We start from the raw sequence: 24,394 nt of genomic DNA on the forward strand, positions 1-24,394 counted from the left end.
CCCACACTCCCCAATCCGTGATATTTTCTAAAATTCGCGACCCTTTTTTTTTCAATGATTTCATTGTTATTTGTTTGATTTGAGATTACAAATACAACTCGTTTGGTTGTAAAATACTGTTCGCAATCCAATAACCAAATTTACTTTTTGTTTTTACATGAATAAAGTTAAAAACCATTTGCTCTCGTTCCCGATGGATTTGCCCAGATTTTCATTGCTTCAATATTGATACCAGGTACTATTTGATTAGGTTTCCATTTACAATACATGACATTTGGTGATTTCGTATTGATTACGATTTTCTGACCAGTTGTGTGTCATGCAAATGGCCATCGCGAAGTACATCATGTGAACGAGATAATTTCAATAAAGCTCTCCGGCCTCGTTTCAATTGCATAATAATCCCCATTAAACCGACTCGAAATCACAAACGCGGAACAGCGCGCTTCGCTTATAGATACAATTACAATCAATTTTCGAAAATTCAGAGTTCATCCCTCCCCCCACTTACACTCCCCTACCGATGTTTACGACGAGTAATTACACTCGCTCTCGATGCAAAAGTCGAAAGAGGTAAGGGGGAAAAAAAAGGAAATTAAAGGCTGGCGCTTCGTTAAAATTACACGGGCAATTACACCCGGGCGCTCGGAGGCTATATATGCACCGAATTTTCAAAAATCCCGGGAGAAAGGACGCGCCGCGCGTTGTTCCTTTTCGAAACCGAAAGGGTGAGGACGGCCATTATTTTCCCGCTTGTGTGAGTACGCGTTACACGGTGCACTTGGCAAAAACCGGTCCCTCGGCGATAAATTACCCATACGCTGAATATTCAGCTGTATACATGTATATATATATAGGCACTGCACGTCTCACCCGAGAGGTGACCGTGGACACGTGTTTAGGTTCATCATCAATGTCGTCTACACCCCGAATCGTATCCGCGCGCGCAATTTTATCATTCGATTCTAATTATTTCCCTCCAAAAACAGTTAAATAAATCCACCCTTTGATAAACCACCCATACTTCGCGTGTTTTCCCAAGCCCGGCACGAATAAGCGTCGTCCTCTGCTAAATTCACGCCGCGCCTCGATAGAACAGCGAACAATGATACACCCGCGCCGGGGCGGCGAGCGCATAGGGATACTATTTTTCTCCCCCCCCCCCCCGGATGCTCGAGATGCTATCTGTTTTATTATCGCGACCGGGAGAGAGATGCCGCGGATTCCGGTATCGCGGACACGTTTGTGCGCGGCACCAAGTGGCCGTGTTATCTCGGTACAAGGGAGTTGGTTGGGATAAAAGGGCAAGAGCGTATAATAGTTTTACGCGCTGTAGCTTTTATTATGCGTCTGCGGGTTTTTTTTTTTTTTTTTTTTTTCTGTTCGGAGCTAGTCAGACCAACTAGCTCGGGTAAATTTGTTCGTGCCACACGATGATTCAATTGTTCAATTGGTGTAGATGGTCAAACTATATTTGATCTGTTTTGTCAAATCGAAAAGCTTTTAACGGAAACAATATTGTTGCGCAAATGCTGTATCGAATGTAAAACATCGTGTCACAAATTTAACAATTTTGGAAAAAAAGAATTTATTAACAGGGCATCTTAAAACCCGAGCTATTTTAACATACCTCGGTATGTATACAGTGTAGGGTATATTATATGCGTGTATATGGTTATCTTTCGCTCGTCATGTAGTTCTTTTGCTATGAATAATATGCCCAGGAATTACTGTTGATGCCTCATCGTAAAGTTTTATTCGGAATATCACGTTGGTGAATAAATAACTCGCGCGAAAGTCCTTTTTGAAATTTATTTTACAGACCTTGCGCGCGTAAAGATTAAATTAGCCCGCGTTGAATGGAGATGTTGATTTTGCAGCTGCATCTACATCTGATGACGGGAAAGTATACAAATTAACGTTCGCTTTACGATTGGCGATGAAAATTTTTTCAACTCGACCGGCTGTTTTACACGACACATCAAACTTGGTGATTTCATCGAAACGCACTTGAATTTTTCCTCAACGGAATGAGCAAGCGTTCCACTTACATACGTAAGGATGTACATGGTATCAGGACCCAATTTTTATTTTTTCCATGCACCTGTTCAGTAAATAACACAAAAAACAAAAAAAAATATCCGTCACCAATATCGATCCAAATCCCTACAGATTCCAGCCGATAATAATCGGGTGGAGCATGCATCTCTGGCTGAATTTATCGTTATCATCGAATCAGCCCGGTCTCACATCGAAACACATAATAGAAAATCTTGGACGTTCCCCTCGAATATGATCCCCATGAGCCGCCCTCCCTTCTCTTACATTCATACGCGTATACGATAAAGCTTCCCATTATGCAACACATAAATATCTATTTACAAGGTATAGGTGGGTAAAGGGAGGTGCAGTGTGCGAGTGTGTTTGCCTACAAATATTCGCTTACCCGCAGAGAAGAAGAAGAAGAAGAAGGAAGGAGGTGGAAGAAGGTGGAATCCTCTCTCTGATGGCTGTAGCGGCGGCGGCGCGTTTTATATAACTTCGGGGGGCGATTTATCGGCGACTCAAACTCAACTATTTCCATGTCGCGCCGCCGGGGCTATATGTAACGTATATATATATATATATGGGTACAACACACCACAGGGGCGGGTGCATCAAGCGATACGACGACAAGCTCTTCTCCTTCCGAGGGTGTACGTAGCTATATGTGTACCTTTTATTCTCTATAGATGTATAAATTTTACCTTGGTGCCCGTGCATGGCCGTCACATACCGACCCTTGACCCCCCTCTTATATATGTATACACACTTACCTTCTCTATTTTCTTCGTTTCTTTGTATCTACGTGTGCTCATGGTATAGGGTATGGAGAAATGCAAGTGCACTGACAGCCTCCCCCTCGTTCCGCTCCATACGCTTACTTTACTTTGGGAAAATGTATATGTTATATGTATAAGTGGGAAATAGTGTACGAAGAGAGTACTCCGCACAAATGGTATACTTATATACTTGCTCACTGGAGCTCTCTCGATACAGGTCAACCAGGAAATGGGATAAACCTTTTTTGACAATTTTTATCATAACAAAAAGAAAAAGTTTTTTTTTATTTTTATCAGGAGCCTTTTGGTAAATTTACTTGCCCAAGTGATTTACAGATCGTTACGGTGAACTAATCGATAACGTATACCTTGAAAACCAAGGAAATGGTTTTCAAATCATTTGTTCACATCAAGTTCGCCGTTCCACATGTCAGATGAATCTGCGCCGTGTGTTTTTTCGGGGGGGAGGCTGCTCCGTTTTTCCGATGAATTTTCTCTACTCGAGTGAGCGAGAAACAGGTAGAGGGATACACAGGCACACACGTACACGGGTACTTACCCGTAACAGCTGTACCGCAACACTTTCGCGTGGCACCAAACCAAAACACCTTGCGAAACTCTGCGTTGGTATATTAAAGCACCGGCTGTGTGTTTTATACCGGGCGCACATATATTTCAGATGCAAATGGCCCATACGCGCGAGACCGCGAGCGATCACGATCGCTCCCTTTCGTCAATCAAGTCAAGGCGAGACACGTATATACATACCTACTATCCTGCACAAATCTGTGTTTGGATATATATATATTTACACAGTGCTGCTCCCCGAGGTACCTATACGTATATTGTATGCTCCTTTCTCTCGCCTTTTTTTTTTGGTCTACTTACATTTTCGTCTATTGCGAGTGCCATTTTTTTTTTCTAAGCGCATTTTTGCGCGCGCGTTTGATCGGTAAGCGTGCGAGTGCTATTTTTCACAACTGCGATCGGTAATTGTATATATGAAAAAGAAGCAGTGTAAAAAATATGTACTACCGGTACAAGGAGTGATATCTTCAACATCATTAATATAAATAGTAAACATAGAATAGAAGAAAAAAAACCTCACCCAAGAGAGCAAACGTCAACCAAATTTCTCAAGATTTTTTCCACTTTTAATCCAGTACAGTCAAACACACACACAACGCGCCCGGCATTTCGAAAAAGGCAACAAATCGTGCCCGGAGTTCTACAGCAGAAGTATAAAGCACTAGCTGACGTTAGCTCACACTATATATAAAACACCAATAAAGATGGATAAGCAACAGGTCGCGCAATCGGCACGCCGCGACGAAAACGGATCGCTTGCATCGCGCAAAGTGTGGTGTATACACCTACACAACACAGTCACACACGTACACTTGGGTATAGTAGGTGGTGTTTAATATTTGCCAGCATGCATCTACGTTGCAACGGAATTTCAAGCCTACCCTGCATACGTGTATAAGTGTCATCAGGCGTTTTGTTGCTCAATTTGAAGAAATCGTTGTCACCTGAATGTCGTAAAGGATACATACCTGCTTGTGCTGTCACATGTTGCATAGCTTATGGGGTATGATTTACGAGCTTTAACAACTTTGTTTTTTTATGCTTTTGTATTTTATAAAGATAAATGTGGCCAGCAAATGATGGAATGTTATAGCCGTGACGATTTTTTTTTTTTTTTTTTTTTTCAAAATTATTCAAATTAATCTGAATTTTTTTCAAGTTACAAACTTTTGTATCCGACCCAGTTCCCATCATCTCTAAAAGAAAAATAATTGATTTGATGTGGGTTAGTTTTTTAAAAATAAATTACAATGATGGCGACGTTAATAAAATCATGTTGTAAAACTATACGTCAACGAGGTTACCATGCAATGAGGTTGTGCAATAGTTTTATTGTAGGTGTCAGTCAAATATAAATTTTAGAAAAACTTCTTTAGAATGAAAATTATTTCACGTTGATGAATCACAGCATTCAAAAGACAATTATACGATGAAAATTTTTTATATTAAATATAGTTTCTCTCGAATGTATCCATAATAGCTGATTGATTACTTTTATGGAACGAGTCGTGCTATTTTCGGCTTAAAGAAAATACAATTTTCATACGGAGCCGAAATTTCCCTCAAGTCGAAATATCGTTGATGATTTATTTATGGATTCCTAATATTAATAACCACATTGAATTATCGATAAACTATAAATGTGCTTCGAAGTCAAGAACAGAGGCTTCGAAAAGTAGCAAACGTGTTGCTAAACAAAATATAAAAAACTGTAACGTGTATTCAGCGGGTGAATGCAAACACATGTGGATGAAAACGTACCAACCAACTTGAGATTTATGCGAAAACAGTTTAGTGAAAAAGAGGGGGGTGGGGGATACAGCACAGGCGGTTTTGTATTAACTATTGAATGGGGGGGGGGGGGGGGAAAAGGCGTTTGCCAAGTGAACGGCTTCAAACGGAGCCTTGGGAGCACCATCGTGGGGTCGGCTTTTATATATCCAGACGACGTGCCATTTCTTTACATCAAGAAGTAGCAGATTTATAAATCGATAACATCAAATAAGTCTGCACGTAACTATACACCACACAAACAACAAGAGCAGCAGCACATACGAAATATATCTGCGGAGCCAAGTTGCGATACAAACGGCTCTCATGCTTTTACTTTTTTTTTTTTTTTTTCGCACTGTCTTACTTATTACATAAATCGATGGCACTTTGAGAAAAACTTTTTGTGCAATACATATACATCTTTTGAAATAATACCATGATTACGTTATTTTTATTCAGTACAAAAAAAAAATTGGTAGTTGCTAAAATCAAGTTTCATTAAATTAAAATCACTCAAAAATTAGCGCAAACAGGCGTTTTAATTCAAAGTTGCGAGATGAATTTAAAAATTTATAAGCAAACCGTCTGTGCGTATGATAAAAATAAACGCGATCAAAATAGGTACTCGAGCGCGTTCAATAGTATTGGCCCAGATGGTTCTCGCGATCGATGAAGTGTAAAAAAAAGGTGTACTAACAATTTTTATTTATAAATAAGAAAATTATTCAATTATAAATTTTTTAACTCACTCAGGCTTTTTTTTTAATACGCTAAAATATTTTGAATGCCTCATTTTTGTGTAGCCAGTCTTACCTTTTGAAGAAAATGCAAATTAAGAATAGCAAAAATTGCAGTTTTAAATAAGTTTGGGAATTTTTTATTGAATAAAAAAGAAAAATGGCATAGAAATAATTTTTTGTTTAAAATTTATCGAACAGCATATTGTTTTTTTTTTTTAATTTTAATTAATTTTTTTTATTTGTTAATAAAAGTTAATAATTTTAATCCCAGGTTCTCAACTTTTAACCCTTAAAATTCGCAATCCGGGGATCAATACTTTGGAAAAGCCGTGTCACTTTATTTGCTTCGAGAACCAGACCAAGATGAGTCACGCACGCTTTATCTCTCTCACTCTTGAGCGTAGTACCTCGACTCGTCCAGTAGATGGTTAAGTTGCCAGAAACGGCTTACCCGATAGTGATTTAACTTTCTACGCTTATAAAAGGTAGCGTATGGCTCGAAATTACTAAGATCATACTTCACAGGATCATTTCTGTAGTATATCTTCACAGACTCTCTACCCAAAGTAGGAGTCGATGCAACCACGATGAGGAGGTGTAGCCCTCCTTCCTGAGCGTGAGGACGACTCGGAATCCCGACTTGCTCGGAAATCCAGTCATCGATGATCGTTCACCTTTTCTACCCCGTAGAGAAGGCCTGGAAGGAAGGGCAAGCTGAGTGGCTGCCAATCATTAATAAAAAATAAAATAATCGTAACAGTATTGCGAACATTAGCGATAGATCTAATCCACTGATAGATCCCAATTTTTTGAATCAGTAATAATTTCTTTACATTCATTCCGTTACATATATTTATTTTATTGAAACAAATTCTAGTCGATCCAAAAAAACATTTCGTTACATCTAAATGAGGAATTCGTAATTAAAAAGAGAAAATTTTAATTTAATAAAATATTATTTTCAATTACGTAACTTATATTTTTTTACTCACAAGAAAATATTTAACGAAATGAGGGTAAAGAAATTTTCTTTGATTCAAAGAATTGGGTTGCTCAGTGTACAAATCGTAATTATTACGTAATTATTATTATTGAATTATATTATAGTCTACAAAACCAGACATCATTCTCTTCCTCAATCAATGAGTTTAGATAACTCTCATGTTAACAATATTATTATGTCCAATATTATTTACATTTATAATTTTTTCAAATTACGTTGTGAACAATTGAGACTAATGATCGATTATGTAGAACAATAAAAATAATTTTTACATATTTTTAATTAACTAATTTGACTGCAATACCAAGTGTCGTGTTTTTAATTATTAAAACTGTGCACAATAAACAAAAAACATTTAAAATAGAAATCAAATGACACAACTCGAATACGCACTTATATATCTCCAACACATCTGTCAAGTCGCATAATAAGCATTCAACACAGCCGCGTATGCAGTGAAATCTTTCGACCTCAAACAACAAACTCGAGCTCATTAATAAACAAACGTAAGTACACGATATTCCGCGTGCCCAAACACATCCGTCAAAAATAAACGTCTCAGCCCTCCCGAACTTTATTTAAAAATTTTTATTCGTTTCAAAAACCAAGCCTCCTTTCCTTCTCGCCATCACGTACATATAAGAAAAGAATTAAGATTAAAAGAGAAATCGCAATAGCTGTAGGTATAGTGCTCTCGTGGCACATAAATAACTCGCTCAATTCACGGGAGATTGTATTGTATACGCGTATCCGCCCCCTCGCAATGCACTTGATTCCAAATACAATGTGCGCGAGATGTGCCACGGCACTATATATGCCGATAATCGGTGTATTTAACTTTTTGCTCGTATACCGTACTCTATAGGTACAATGTATTGTATATACAGGTACCTCTCGTTGGTATGATAGGTTTAAAGATTCCGAGGTGCCGATGGCTCGCGCATGGGGCGTTATCTCCGAGTGAGGAACTATTTCATCGGGTTTGCGTCTGATTTTGTTTGATTTAATTTATTCATCTTTTTTTTTCTTTTTTTCATTTCCATCGTTAATATATAGGTATACACGTAGCCCGATGTAACGGGTCGTCAATGTGTGTAATTATTAAAAAAAATTTTTTTTTTCTAATGTTGAACTTGAAATTTTTCATTTTTGTTCCTACAATACCTCGTGTTTTTTTTTTCCTTTTTTTTTTTCAAGCCAAAAATTATTTTGATGTTGAGCACAATTTTATTTTCTTGAATGAAGTGCATTATTTTTGGTGAAAAATAAGTAGTAGCTTTCCTTTCATGGACTTTTATTTTAATCTTCGGACCGCCTTTAGTAGGAACTATGGGATTACCAAGGGTATATTGTATACGTATACAACCAGAGCAAGTTTATTGTAAAGTATATGATTGAAATATCTTTTCAATACCGTGATTATTTTTTATTTTTTCACATTTTACTTCATTGTTTTTTTGAAAAAAAATTTCTTAAATTTAGCACTGTGTTGTAAGTGGTAATGGAAAAAAAAAAAAAACAATTTTAGCACGACAAGGCATAGATGAGGCATTCCACTTTCAGACAAGAATTATATTTCAAAAAAATAAAAAAAAGTACGTTTTTGAGATGATACGTTTTTTTGAGACGTTTCTTTTACCTTTGAATGAAAAATATAGTTCGCACCTGGTGTGCATCCAACCGGGGCAAGCACAAGTCCTGTGAGGCACCACCAGATACCTACTTTGTCCACTTCATAAAAAAAACTGGGCAACAGTACACCCCGATAGTTCCTCGAACATTTGTCCCCTGTTTTCGTAAAAAATGTCCACGCACGTGGGAATGAAAATTACGACCCTGCAAACGAACAAGTTTCACAAAACAGCTTAATATTTACACATATACGGACAGTACCCATCGTCCGTCATAATAAATATATACGAGCACCCGCAGAACAGCTCGTATATAATAGGCATTGATATAAGGCCTCATATGTATGTATGTACCTGCATTTGGCCACGACGTGCGGATTTACTGTATATACGTACCTGCATTGAGATACACAGTACCTATGCATATATATATGTTGTATACGAAAAGCCGTATAGTATATAATATATATTCCTTATAATGCGATGCACACGCACTCAAAAAACACGACGACGTCACCACGCTCTTTCCTCCCGCTCCGAGTAGTCCTTCCTCTCTTTTCTCCATAATATAATCCACCTTTGGCTATCTTTTCCTTCGCCTCGGATGCCTGTATATTATATACCTACATGCCTACTCTTCGATATTGCATCTTACGCTCACGTGCAACGTGTGACTGAAGCTCGGAAGGGAGAGTATAATATATATATATATACACAGAGAGCACTGCCGCGGGAGAGTTGCATAATCCGCTGGGAAATTCTGCGGCTGTAGTGGTATGGGTGTACACTTGACTGCAGCCGAGACTCCGAGGGGGTAAACTCATGCCGGTCAAAACATTACAGGTGTATATACATATATACCTACTTCTTCCTCGGCGCGAGTATATTATGGCTTTACCGGTATTTCTACTTTCCGCGGGTTTATGCGCGATGATAACACGCGGTGGCGAGGAGAGAGACAGGGTAACGGGGTCCCTGGTGTTTATTCCCGTGCACAGTGGGGGATCTTGAATCTTTACTTCAGAAAATCTTCGAATGGACGTGAGTCACGTATTATTATGATGTGGACTAGGAGGTTAACGCGAACCCACCCCCCAAGTGTATCGTTTGAGTGATAATAACCTATAGCTATAAGATTTGGGTTCAACAAGCAGATAACCACCGAGACATTTTTTGTTTATTTGCAAGCACTGTGTTTTATGTAGAAAATTCAAAGGGAGCAAAGAAATTTGTTTCCCACAAATCTGTGCTCCTTTTGTGAAAAAATTATGAGTACTGCTGCTTTTTTTTTCTTCACGGCAATTTTGAGTTGGCGACTATACCGTGCAACCTTTTTTTCCGCCACAATTTTCCACCCGACCCAATTTACGTGCGCACAGCTATTTTTTCATCACAGGGTGTACATAATGTATATACACCCACGTCCCAATAGCGTATACCGCGAAGATTAAATTCATAAACCACTCCGTTACAACAGAGTGAGCCTGAAAAAAAAACCTCTCGTCCCTCCTCCTCCGTATGTACACACAACGCGTATATAAGATCGGGGCTGTACTCGAAGCGAATAAACTCTTCCAAAGCATCCCGCCCCTCGTCCTAGCACACGCGCGTATACCTATATGGTATAAACATTACACTCCCGCGCGCAAGCCCCGATAATGCATATATGCGCGAGGCGAGGAGGTGTCGCGGCGCCGCTCTTTTTCCTCCCGGGAGGTTCAAGGTCGGCCGCGACCCGCGCGCATACCTCCTTTTCTCTCGGAAAAGCCGCTCTACCCCCCCCCCCCCCCGACGAATAGATGCACGGCCGATAGGCGCAGTCGAGGGACCTTTTCTTCCTTCAAGCCGTAGGGGCCGGATCGTTAATCAAACAGTTTTAATTGAATATTTTTGCATACCCAGGAGAAAAGGGGCAAAGCGTACGCGTGTCTGTATGTACGTGCGCGCGAGAGCGCGTGTAATTGAGCGGTCGGACGCTGGGGTGCTCATTGTTTTTGCACTTTGCAATTATTATAATGGCGCTTTGTATACTGTCGCTGATGGAATGTGGGACGAATTTTGATGCACAACCTCTACCTATGTATATGTATGTATATTTTGTTGGAAAAACATAACTGCCGATTTATCAATTTTCATCTTTTGTGGTGGTTTTTTTTTTTTTTTTTGTTTGTTTTCATTATATTCCGCGCAAAAAGCTACACGTAATTAAAATACCGCTTGTGTATGTGAAAACCGTCCACTCTAGGGTCTAATTAATCCGTTGAGCGTACCAATATTAGCCATTCCATAAATTACAGCCAAAGGACATTCGTTTGGTTAATGCATACACCGTTACACATGTTAAACTAAGGTGAGCGCGCGCGTGACCTCTCGAATTTTTCCGAAAGTTATGGTAAAAAGTTTGCGTATGCACAGTAAAGAGTGTCAAAGTCAAGGAATGTACAGGTACCATATATATATATATATGCAAAGCGTGACAAAAAGACGAAAGAGAAAATCTATTATGTGTGCGTGTGCACCACGCAATTAATTAGTACACGTTGCACACCTCGTTAGCTATACGTTATAATATACATGTATGTATATAGGTACACATCACGGATGGTCGAACAAATCTCACGCAGCGCGAGCACGTGCGGCTTTTTCCCACCCTATACCTGCTGATTCTATACACGTGTTCGCTATATATATATATATATATGATACTAAAATGCGATACTTACTCGGTTACTTGCTTGTTTTTCCTTTTGAAAAGAAAGAAAGAAAGAAAGAAAGGAGAAATAGGAGCAAATTCCCAAATAAAAATGACAAAAATCCCCAACATTTCAACGACGATATAATTCATTTCGATCCCTCTTGCACGCATACACGCGGCGTGGGGGCTATTAATTTGTTATAGAGCAAAATTTAATTGGCAATTAAAGTTTTTCCGCGCGGGTTTACGGTTGTCGCCGTTGTTGCCGTTTGCAGAAGAAAAAAAAAAGGTTATTTCGCAAACCATCACCCGGATTAAGTGCACACTTTTAAAATTCATCGAAACCACGCGCGTTTACGATTCAGCCTGTAAATTTACGATTCGCATGTACGAACGTAACATACACACGTGTATATATATATATATATATATATATATATATATATATATATATATATATAGGTGTATGGTTTATTAGTCCGCGTATACAAGAGCCCGGGATTTGCTCGCTTGTTGCGCAACATAATATACTCTCCTTATGGGAGCTTGGTAACAATTATTAGGCGGTATACGCGCATCGCTAATGTGCAGGGCACGCGTACGCGGAACAAAATCTATATCATATACTCGCCGATTCTCGAAGGAATCACGACGATTTTATTAGTTCAGCTGAGTTATATGCCAAGTCAAAAAATGCGTTTCCCAAACAACAACTCTTTGCCTTTCTTCTCTCTCTGCATCTGATTAGTCGCCTCCGGGAGTGCATGCACACGCACACGGTGGATTATCGGCGCTATACAATACGGGGAGGGGGAGGGGGTGGTTGTTACCTCGATAATATGCGGAAACGCGTGCGTGCGTCCCCGCGTACACTCATATATGTATACATTGAATTGGAATGAGTACATTGTAGGTATACGTATAATATGTTATACGCGTCTCCCTCTTATCGAAAGAGCTTTTCGATGCCGCGGCTGTCGTGCGCTACACGCATTTGGCTACGCGTTTGGGAAGCTCTTGTCACTGTGCGCCATTGGAATCAGTACCTGTATAATATTATAAGTACACTATGCATGGATAGGGACATCTCTAAAGATGATTTGTGCGCCTGAAAAACCTTGGAAATCTTACGATCGACCGGGATCGGCTTTTCGTCCGCTGCTGCAGTCACGGTAGAGAGCGTCGATTCTCTAATAAGGTTCGGAGATGGCCAATGGGATATTGTGCAAACAAAGATATACCGAATATCAATCTATACTTGGAACTGCATGGAAATAAAGTCACGTAGCAAAATTATGCGTTTTAGGACTTGATTCCTTCAAATTATTACCATTATTAATATTGTTATTTTATTTTATTTTTTTTTTTTTTTTATACATACCGTAGCTTTTGAAATTTCATATCTGCCAATAAAGGCGCGTATATATATATTTGACGTAATTGTAACAAGTCCACCACTCAATAACAATACTCTATAGGTGTAAAAAAGGGTACAGTGTTAATTTAATTATGGGCTTTTAAGTCATCCAAAAGTTGACAAAATGCATTGTAACAGTATTAGCGAGGGTTTTCGAGAAATAATTAAATCAATACATAATCAAAAAGTATTGATCAACCGCAAGTCTATGCTAAATCAAATAAATGTCGTCGACCTACGAAAACACAGCATTTTCTTCTCGAAAAAAAAAAAAAAAAAAAAAAATGTATCCAGCATCGGGACTCATAGACGCATCATGAGTTTACTTTACAGATTGATTAACAGACCAGCGGCGAATCACCCATTTTGTCGAACCCGAACGATTACCGTAATTGACAAACGAGAACAAACAAAGCAAAGATAAAAAAGAGACAAAAAAAAAAAAAAAAAAAGAGCAAAGAAGATCAGGCCATTGTGTCCGCGCGGACAATCGAAATCACTTAATACACCTATATATACGGCAACACTCCCAATAACAAACCGCAACCATCAGCCCTCCCTCCTCCCATCTCGGCTCGATATCCGCTATCGCCTCTCCCAAAAAAACCACGAACAAACTATCGCGCGAGCACTCCGCGCGAGAACAATCAACGTTATACCACAATGACCCCGGACTCGCCTCGGTTACCAGCCACGCAACACATCTCGATACCGCTAAAATCATTGTTCTCCCATTCGTATGCGGCATATCCTCGTATAAATCTTTTCCATAGAGAAAGACACGTTCGTATAATATAATGACGGGGAGAGCACCGGCCGTGGATGGGGGTGGGGGTCGGCCACCTTGAAAGAGAGCCTCGACTACTCCTCGCGAAAACACGCACAGGATCGTAAAACGGCAATAAATCGGGATGCGAATGCTCCGCGGGATGTATCGGTATCTCCTCTGCCACCCCCTTTTCTTTTACAATTCCGTTGCAGCACAAAAGAGTATATATATTTCCTCGTCTTTGGCTGTGCACAAGTGTAACATATGTTACGTAAGATCCGAGGGTGCCTGCAATAAAAAAAAAAAAAAAAAAAAAAAAAATCGGTAACTTTCAACCCCCAAACGATCGGTAGAAAGTTGTAACGATAAAAACGCGCGAGACACGTCGCGACTTCCGATTTGGCTTCTCCCAATCGAAGCCATTACGGAGCGATCCTGGAAACCGGGTATCGATATTACAAGCGGGCAAAAACCGTATATACGAAGCCTCGCGAGCGTCAATCGCGAAATCTCAGCGTATTTTCCCTATATACGATCGAACCCAAACACGCATCGCTTCAGCCAACTTTATATATATTTATGTACCCACGTGTAAAGCAGTACCTATATATATGTACGCAGACGGAAATTTCAGGCGTCCCCTAATTACCGTATAAATTTCCCGCGGCAAAGTGGCACCGAGCTCACGGTAGCCGGATAGATCGGATCTCGCGCGTCCCCCCCTCTGCACGAGGGAGAGATCGCGCGTATGTATAAACATCGCGAGACGCGGGAGAACTGATACAGGATACCCTACGTTGTGTGTACGCGTGGGCGATGTGTGTGTGTGTCAACGCGTCGTCGTTAACATGTACGAGGCTTGCACTTACAATACATTTATATGTATTGTAATATCATGTGACGTGCGGAGTCTCTCTCTCTGTCCGTCTGTCTGTCTGTTTTGCATGTAAATTTTTGACGATGGCGGGTGCCGATATACGTATCGTACGAAAACCCGCGTGGCTCCTTTTAATTGTTATTAAGAGAGGCGAGAAAGTCCCGGCGACGTTTACCTCGTTATTATATATGATATTGCCACGAGAGGAGAACAAAGTATGACGAAAGACTTTGGGCGCGTATGATGTTGTATCGTGTGCCTTAGTGGTACGAGTCATTTGCGGTGCGATAAGTACGGCTTGCGAGGGAAACGGTGGTGGTGTCGAGTGTGGCACGGAGCTCTCTGGACGTGGATACATATACATTGGGGGGCTTTTGTCGTTCCTGACTAATTATCAGTGTCATTAAAAATGGGTACGAGTTTATTCAAATTCATTGAATTTTCATTTCAAAGGGTTTCTTGACAAATTACATTTTTTTCACATCCTTTGCAAAATTATCATCTCAATTTTAACTATTACTCTGTAAATATTGTTTTTCACAATATCGTTATCAAAAAGAATGAATTGAAGTGTTACCCTGCACAATGCACTACACCACACTACTTAAGAAACCAACAGTTTTATTTTCTCGATCAAGTGCGTATATTACGATAAACCCCGATGAATTGTTGGTTTTTGAAAAATCGAAAAGGCTGGAAATCATACACATTTCCTCCAGCACTGGCCGGTCGAAAAGTTACGACGAGCAAAGACAAACACGCCCCATTGCCTCCCGGTATTTATAAAGGCGCGTCCCGTCACCGGCGTTGCTTCGACGGGAAAACTCGAGCTCATGATAATTTATTAAATGCCCATCGTACACGATACGTACCCTTTCTGCCGTGCAATCATCCCTCCCCCCCCCTTCCTTTCATTCCCCGAGCGCGTGCAATACCGTTCATTCCAAAACGCTCCGAGGCCCCCCGAAACTCTCGTCGATCCCATAAATTGCCCGGGATCACAAATGAGGTATCCCCGTGTGTGCGCACACTCGCTTCTTTTCGGGTACAAAAACAAAAAAAAAAAAAAACAAAAATTGACACACCGTACTCCACCGCTACTTTAAATCAATTACGAATCGGCAGTTCCCTCTTTTTTTTTGCGCTTCTCCCGTGCACTTATACCCACCTCTCTTTATGCAAATCAAAGCGATCGGCAACCATGGTGCACATAATAGGCCTCTCCCTGCGCAATTATTATTACCAAAGCGCGTATGTGTATACGTGCGTCGTCGAGGCGCGACTCTCGAAATTATCGAGATAAAATCGGTAACGGTGCATACGCCAACCACCGATATAACATACTGTGGCCTGTATGTATAATATACATATACTGGTACGGCGTTGCCGAATTTTTGACCATCATCGTTATACGGCCGCTCGAAGAGAGGCGCATCTCACGCCTAGGCAATAACAACTATATAATATATGTACACCTCGGGACGCTTGGGCCGTATATACGAGCGCCCTCTCCGATGATAAAAGGCCTTTTGGGGGGGAGCCGTAAAAAGGACTCGTGTATACACGCATCACAGTGTACCTTACGAGCTGATAAAAGTAAAATTAACCGGGATATTGTACATAAATATAGATAAGATTTGTTTCTTTCTTTTTTTTTCCTTGTGTTACACATATTATATACACTAGGGGTATACGCGTACTTGCGTTTGATTACCCCGTTGGGGTCCAATTCGCGGGAGAGGCGTGAAATTCGATTCGCGAGTTATCGTAGCCGGAACACCGAAAGATCGTATCTGGGCGAGAGTATAGCCCCCCTATATATGGACGACGGACACAAAAGGCACATAAGCATCGAGTTCTCACGCGGAAAATCCGTATGTACGTAGCCTCCGTATCCCTCGACGCGTATACGCGGATAAGGACACTATACCCAGGGGGAGGAGGAGGAGACGCATCGAATGCAAATGACGGACGTATCTTTGTTTCCCGGACTGTTTTATTCGGATGAATTAATTTTATAGCCGCGTATACACGGCCGGTGCGTTGTTGTCGCTGCTGCTTTTACGGCGGGGATATTTCAAATTTAGTGGGTTTCCATTATGGCTCCCCCTCGCGCATCGATGGGCTTTCGATGTACACTCCGTGGGGTAACCGTTAAACCCTCATCCTCCTCCCGCTACTTGCTCCGTGCAGCGTTCGGAGGGAGCGTGTCTTTTTGTTACCGAAGACATATATATATACATTCATGGAATATATGTTAAGGAAAAAAAAAAAAAATTTGTTATAATAATGTTAAGTTGCGAAGAAAATATAATTGGAGCCATAACCACTTTATCCGCGTTCGATATGTCATTATGATTGTAATAGTATAGTGTAACCAAGTCCATGGTTTACGACAAGTTTATCTTGTCCGCGATTCTGGTGTAGGTGTGTGTACGATGTCCCGCTAACCTTATCCCCGACAAGTCCAGTGATATTGGCTCCAAGTGTCATTAAACCCTTTTTGACTAGGATGCAAATTTGTACAATTGGAGCGACGGGGAGAATTGCTCAGACGGGGTGGCGAAAATCTCGGCGCCTTACCTCCAAAGTGAACGTTACAATGATTGATGATAACCCGTGCGAACGCGCGGATATGAATAGGTACTAATATCCCACTCGCGGAAGTAGAGTATATGTTTCTACCAAAAAAAAAAAAAAAGGGGGCCAAGGATTGAGCAATTTTCGCCCACCCACGGCTCGAGAGTTTCCAAGTACACGTATTATATTATACACGTCGAGTACGAGTGTACGAGGGAAAAGAGAAAGAGTGTCCCGAGCGCGGCCCCCGCGATGACATTTTATGATCTCGCGGGACGCCCACGCCCATGTGTGTATGATACACGAATATATATACATATACGTGTGTGTATATGCGAGCACAGCTCCGGGGCCACGTTTGTTATTATGCGCGGTCAGTGTGTGTTTCACGTGCGTTGGGTACTTTGTGCTCTCACGCGAAACCCCGTGCGTCCTCGTCGTCGTTTTCTTGACCATTATAATACATACATACGTATATACATACGGGTTTTTACTTTCGCGGGTGTAGTGCGCGTGCGAGAGTTTGTTATATTTTTACGCGTTTCATTTTTTTTTTTTTTTTTTTTTTTTTTTTTTTTTTCCGAATCAATCGCCAGCGCGGACTTTCGATCCACAGAGGTATATATGATTCAAAGCTAACATAAAGTACGATGAAATAAAAAAAAAAAAAAATAATAAAATAAAATAAAAACTCATCCTCGGTCAGCGCATCCGTGTACAATATAAATACGCGCGACACGGGTGGGCCGCGTCGACGGCGTAGGTGTGTATACATATATACATATACATATATATACCATACACGTGTGCCCTGCGCGGGTGAAAAATTTTTCCACCCGGTACGAGTCTCCACCGTGCAGCCCTCCTGCCTGGCAACGGAGAAAAGAAAAGCGAGAGAGAGAGAGAGAGCTTGAGTTACACTCCGCAGATTATGACTGCGCGATAAACCAATAAAGTATATATGCGCCGTGGCGGGTGGGTGGGTGGGGAGGAGATGCGGGCTCGATGTACGCGCGCCGGGGACGAGAGATAGATGGACGCGCTCTCGCGGATCGGAAAAGAGGGAAGTGCGCCGCGGCAACAGGTGAGTTAGGGCGCGAGAGAGTGCGCGGTGCCGCGCGCGGAGAAAAGCTTTTAATTTATGAGCCAAGCCCGTGCGTGTATATACATATATATGTATATACCGTCTCCGTGTATGTACGTGTAGCTTTAATCCCGCGGCTGATGATTTTTCTCGACGAATGAGCGCGTCGGCAAAAGGGATGGATTTTCGTTTTTTGTTTTTGCGAGGCGCACAAAAGTACGAGTGAAATACGCGTATAGCTGCAGATACATATAGGGGATGACCACCAAAAAACATTTATCTTTCTCTGTCCATCTCTCTGTCGCTTAGCGACACATTTCTTTACTTTATTGCACTTGGAACCTAACTAAATTCTGTTTTTCGAACCATACTATATATGACGTCAGGGTTGTGTTAATTTTCGATTGTTATTTCGACCCGTTTGCCCTTTGATTTCATCGGGGTAAAAAGCAACAAAGGATAGATTTTCCAAATTTCCACGAAACCTTGGAAATAGTCTCCTCAAATATCCATCGAATGCTTACAAGTAATCAGTGCACAATTCAACCACATACGTATACTTACCTCGTATCTCTCGCGGACGCGCGATTAAGTGGAGTGCTATCTCCGTACGTGCAGGGCACGAAACGCGCGTCTACTCGTCTAGTGATTATCCTTCAATTATTCGATCCGAGCCGAGGGAGTATAAAGCGCGCCTATGTACGTGCCGCCAATAAATCGACGGATTAAGCCTCATCCCGCTCTTCTTACCTGGTCCGTATAGTGTAACAGCGGTATTTAGCCTTATCAATTATCCCGTCGCGGCCCGGAGCGAGGAAGATTCATCGCTCGGAGCAGGTGTTGGAAAATCGCTTGCGGTGCTGGTGTTTTTCAGTGTTTTTTTTTTTTTTTTTTTTTTTTTTTTTGATCGATTACAAGCACGTGGCGCGTCCAGGGTGGTTTTCTTCTTCCGCCAGGGCTTTTACTAATAGAGCTATGACTTTGGTTCGACAAAATGTTGGAAAACTCCGATCGAGCGCTTTTTTTTTGTTCAATTGCTTAGGGTTGAGTACCCATTTGCACGCAGGCCCTGTAATTATACTTATACAAACATATATTTTTTATCGTGAATTGAATGAAACATAATCCATCTAATCCCTTTTCCGTACACTGAGAGAAAAGAAAATTTTTATATTGCTGTGCTAGAATGGTAACTTGCTGTCACTCAAATATGATGAATAAATAATTGTATAAAAAATATAAAATCATTGTTCATACAGCAAAGTTTTTTTAACACAACTGACCAGTGCCAGATTATCATTTAAGCACGGTAATTATTATAATTTTTATCTCTTCGTTATACCCAAGTTATAAAATAATTAGCACCTCAAGTCAACAATTGATTGAAATAAATACCATTCTCCCAAGACTTGATCAATTCATAATAAAATAACCCGAACCCATGTATACGATGTAGCGGCGATCGGCGCGCCAAAGTGAAAATATCAATTTACCTCGACTCTCTTCACCTCGCACCTAATAAATAACCCCCCTCTTAGAGGAGCAAAAATAAAAACACTCAGCTCGGAAAATCGCACTTCTCGTCTCGAATTTCGTATCCCCCCCCCCCCGAACCTCTTATACAAGCCGATCCGATAATTGGCACCCTCGCACCCTTAAAAGTCCCCCCAACGGTCGCGTAAAAAGCCCACGGTGTACTCGCTCGAGCGTATATACAGAGCTTAGGGGCAATTTTCGCTAAACGCTCCAAGGTAGGGGAGCGCGGTTCACCTCCGGGGTCCAAATTACCGCGCAAGGCCTCGCGTAATGACCCCCACAGCGTGATTTTTCCTCTTTACGAGATTTCCGCGGATTTACGACAAGCCCGGCGCACGTATAGGATCGGATTTCGCGGACACGTATACACTTACATGTATTCGCACGGAGGAGGAGGATACCTCGTATATGTACATACGGCAGAAGCTGCGAACGGTAGGGGTGAGCATTATATGACGCCTTGTTATACACGACCATATCTAATGGCGAGGCTTTTACTCATTTTGACCAAGTTGCCGCGGTGATGTGTGCCATTTCGCGCTTATACGAAAATTTTTCTCTCCGTGTGCTTTTCGTTGCGGCTATTTTTTCGTCATCGGAGAGAGTAAACACAATACTCTGATGGCCAATGGGAATAAATCGCGGTCGTCAAATATCTCGTGAATTCCGCGAAGCGCGGGTATACCAGCAAATTTTCACAGCAGCTCTACACAAGTTTGTACATATAATATAGACAAACACACACATATATAGATAACAATCCCTTGGAGTTACGACCCGCGATCTCTATCGCCATACGGGCGCTATAACCAGAATAAATAACTTGACGCGCGCTAAGCTTTGTCACCCATTATGTATACGTATATTATGTAGAAAAATACACTCGAGAAAAATGTCCCTTATATATATATATAACATACTCTCTAGATCATCACCCCTTTCCCGGAGCCTCTGTTACCATGCAGCCGCATTGTAAATCCATCAGGTGTACACGTCCGTATGCGCGTCTCCTTTTTTTACCTGTATACTTACGTACACCCCGAGTTCAACTAGTAATTCTCTTTGTAAGTTTTTTTCGCGCGCGGCGCGTGTCGAGGCTCCCATAACTTGCGCAATTGCTCGCTCGCCCACGTACGTCACGCGAGATGTCTGTATAACTAATATGGTCCTTTTTGATACAGTGTCGCCGAGCCTGCCACTGGCCGACATGGCCCGGCATCAGCACCACCACCAGGAGCCGGTGGAGCGTGCGCGTCGAAGCTCGGCCGTGGCGACGACGCCGGCGTTGGCGGCCGGGGCGAGCGCCCAGGTCAACAGCAGGCACCAGTCCAACAGCCAACAGCAGCCGGTTGTGGTGGTCAACTGCGCGGACAGCAGGCCGGCCGAGAGGAACGACGCGCTCACGAGGACGACGGCGCGCCACAGATGCCGGGAACGCCAGCCCGCGTCCATATGCTCGATCGAGCCACCCGATCCGGTCTTTGTTTCCTCCTCCGCGGCACTGCTCGCCCTCCAAAAGATCAAGGAGGCTACCATGTGAGTGTGTTTTTTTTTTTTTTTTTTTTTTCCCCTCCTCACCTCGGTTGTTTATCCAATCGGTCATTTCCCAACGATATGAAACGCTATCGAGTCCGAGGGGCAAAAAACAACGACTCGTATCTTGGCTAACGCGGGCATGAATAATACATCGTGTCGTTACATGGGTATGCGTGTATATTTATTACGAGGCCGTGCGCGGCAAATGACCGAAGGTTAAAAAAAACGAGATGTGCGATGATAATAAAAATTTGTCGCGTTATGACGGGGGGGAAAAAAGGGGAAAATCGAGGCGCGATGAATCAAGCTCTCCCGAGGCGATGATTTCTTGGACGACCGAGGTTTTTGCGAGGTACGTATAGCACGGAAATCGTCCTCGCGGTGTCGAGGGACATAAACGCGACCGATGTAGGTGTTGTTTTTTTTTTTTTTTTTCTTGCCGATCTCGGACATTAGATTTTACCGATCTGTTCCGCAAATCGTCGATGGAGCCGATTTCGAGAAAAATAAGGCGCGCGTGGTGAAGGCCCACCCATGCCGGCGAATAAATTTGGGGCCCAGAAAAAAAAAAAAAAAAAGTTCGGACGTATCAAAGGGAGTTTGGGAAAGGGGGGGCGCAAAAAGAGGGATAAAAGTTTCCGAGGTCGAGGATCGAGGGAGGAGTGGAAAAAGGGGACCCGTTACCCGCGAGCTCGTAAAGTAACGCGTCGATGATATTTGTTATTAGCCGGTTTTCGCTGTGTGTACGGGCGCGAGGAGTGGTTCGCGGAAGTCCAGCTACCGTGTGCGGGGCCTTCGAAAATTTCATCCTCTCTCTCTCTTGACGAGCTCGCGCCCGACGATTTTAATGAAAGACAGAGAGAGAGAGAGAAAGCTGCTCGTAATGATTGGTCGTTGAGCGCGGCAGGGGCTTTTGTGATCGAAATCCAAGGGAGGCTGTGGGTTTGATTTCGGAGAGATGAATGGGATCTTTTTTCTTTTAGCCAGCCAAGGATGGTGGTTACCGTGATGTCGGGCTGTGGTTATGGGTCGCGAGAAGTAATTTTTGGGGAACTGGCTTCAAGGAGTGTCAATATGTAATTACATGCGTTATACAGGAGAGTGGGGAGGTTGTTTTTCTCATTTGGAGATGTAAAGGTATACGTGGATGTAAAAACGATACTTTTTACTACATGTTTAGGTAAATGTGGGATAAAGAGTTTTTAAAAGTTTTTTTTTTGTTACTAAAGTCCCTTGATTTGTTTTTTTTTTTTTTTTTATATTTTTGTGACGAACAAGTTAAACGCAAGGTGAGTAAAAAATTAAATAGTAATTAAAATAAAGGTGGACGGTTTTTTTCTTTATTTTTGTCGTTTTAATCGAGGCCTAGTAGATATTTACAATCTATTGATAGTTCTCGTAATGTAATTCATTTACGCATATAGACAGACTCTTCGGCACAATTGTTTTTAATAAGTGCAATACAATTATTATAATATATATATACATTAAATATTTTTTCAAAAAGCTCGACTATTTTTCTTCTTCTACATTATTTTTTCTTTTAAACCGTATAGCTCATTATTTCAGCTGGAAAAAAATTTAATTAAGTATGATGTTGTAAGTAGTATTAAAAAATTATTTTTAAACCTGAGCAGTGTATTACACTTTGGACAAAGAATTACCTGTGTCCAAGACTATGTACTTGAATTCGAATAAATAATTCATAAGAATTGTTGATAAAAAATGTATTTACGTATTGCCAGTGCTTAATAAAGTTGAGTTAAAAAGGACGTTTTCTTGTGAAAAACCTTGTGTTAATACTTTTAAAACTGAAAATTTAAAATAAAGTTGGGCATCACCCTAGGGACCGCGTACTTTAAAGTATACATGAATAAAAATTCGCAACTCTGTCACGTGACTGTTAAAATTTTCGTAATTTTCGCACAAAACCACCCACGAAGAAGTGTAAGCAACAAAAAAAAAAAAAAAAAAAAAAAAAAGCTGTATAAAATAAAAAATGCTCACTATTTTCCCTTTCCGAATGGCTGAACGCAGGGTGTTCCACAACAAACGGCCAGCGCTGACGCAGGGCATCGGCCTGAGCAGCAGAGCCAACAACGCCGGGGCGAACGTAGGCGGCAACGGGACCAGCCTCGGGAGCGCCAACAGCGTCGACAACGACTGCGGGGACGCCCTCAAACGGCGCAAGGTACACAGGTGCGACGTGGCAGGCTGCGACAAGGTATACACCAAGAGCTCGCACCTCAAGGCCCACAAGAGGACCCACACCGGTGCGTAGACATACACATACATCTCACCCCCGTACTCGCATAATCCCCGACACGTGTGTTTTTCATTCGACTCCGTGACGTCCGTGAATCATAAGCTTTTCTTTTTACCACCAGCTCAATTAAATCCGACGCGCGAGCGCGTATATTTATAGAACCAGAGAAAGGGTGACCTTTACGAAGAAGAGGACGCGGGCGAGCCTCCCTCGCTAAATAAACGCATTACACGTATATTTCATTTGATTTTTTTTTTCTCCCCCTCGAGGCTGCTTTCCCGGGGCCCTCGCTGTATTATACATGTATAAATATTCGCGCTTCCCTCTCCGCGGTGATTTACACCGGCGTTGAGATAAAATCCGCGAGGTCACGAGTGTATGCATACAGGGAAAAAGGGAGATCCGCCGGCGAGGCTTTGTCGCGATGAACATATAACAAACGCGCGGTGCACACCCGCCCGCTGTGGTACTGCTTGTGTGTGTGTATATATATATGTGTGCGCCAGCGGTCCAGTTATACTTTATACTGGTGGCTGCATTTGTAGCCGTAAAAAGGGGGCATCGGTAAACATACCTCGGACTTGTATATGCTTATCTGTGTGTAATGTATGTATATATAAGTGCGTAAATATGGGGCCCCGTGCGTGATGGCGACTTTGGTTTTACCGAGTCTTTTGAAGCCGGAGGATACTGCGAATCGTCGCCGTTGTACTCGCGTGGGGGTGTCTCCCTGGACGCGATTGACGTCGAAAGGGTACAGCGAAGGGTATCCCGATGAGTAATTAAACTGTACGTGTGTTTTTGATCGCGCAGAAATTTCACCTGTCGCCCGAGTCCGTGGTGAAAATTTTCACACGCCGTTATTGTAGGGCCACCTTTTCGCGAGGTGCGAGTTTGCGTGTGAAATGTATGCCTCGCTCTCCACCTCGAGGGTATACACTGTATTCGTAAAAATATAATACCGTCCCTACGTGTACAAAGTTTTTCGATAAGTGTTCACTGGAATAATTTACCTCCAAATCATTGGGTATGTTTGCGTGGAAACGAATTTCAATTCTATTTAGTTCTTTGGGTGGA

At 41.9% G+C, this 24,394-nt stretch overlaps 1 protein-coding gene and 1 non-coding gene across 3 annotated transcripts in view; both read left to right on the forward strand.

Annotated features, from left to right (window-relative positions):
* The window catches only part of LOC111642824 (uncharacterized), a 346,613-nt gene that overhangs the window by 318,815 nt on the left and 3,404 nt on the right, over nt 1-24,394 (forward strand). The window contains exons 5-7 of one of the 2 annotated variants that reach the window (XM_089593970.1): nt 20,697-20,799; nt 20,905-21,051; nt 23,089-23,324. In XM_089593970.1, coding sequence (XP_089450096.1) covers nt 20,697-20,799; nt 20,905-21,051; nt 23,089-23,324 — 486 coding nt within the window. Of the gene's footprint in view, nt 1-20,696; nt 21,052-23,088; nt 23,325-24,394 lie in introns of both variants that reach the window. The other variant, XM_089593969.1, reaches the window with a different exon arrangement.
* Nucleotides 6,432-6,646, forward strand: LOC111642835 (small nucleolar RNA U3). Its single transcript, XR_002759597.2, has one exon. It is a non-coding gene; the product is annotated as a small nucleolar RNA U3 (small nucleolar RNA).

The sequence above is a fragment of the Copidosoma floridanum genome, unplaced genomic scaffold, assembly GCF_036245765.1.
Source record: "Copidosoma floridanum isolate Cflo_tuat_1 unplaced genomic scaffold, Cflo_Japanese_pri ptg000020l, whole genome shotgun sequence".
Lineage (NCBI taxonomy): Eukaryota > Metazoa > Arthropoda > Insecta > Hymenoptera > Encyrtidae > Copidosoma > Copidosoma floridanum.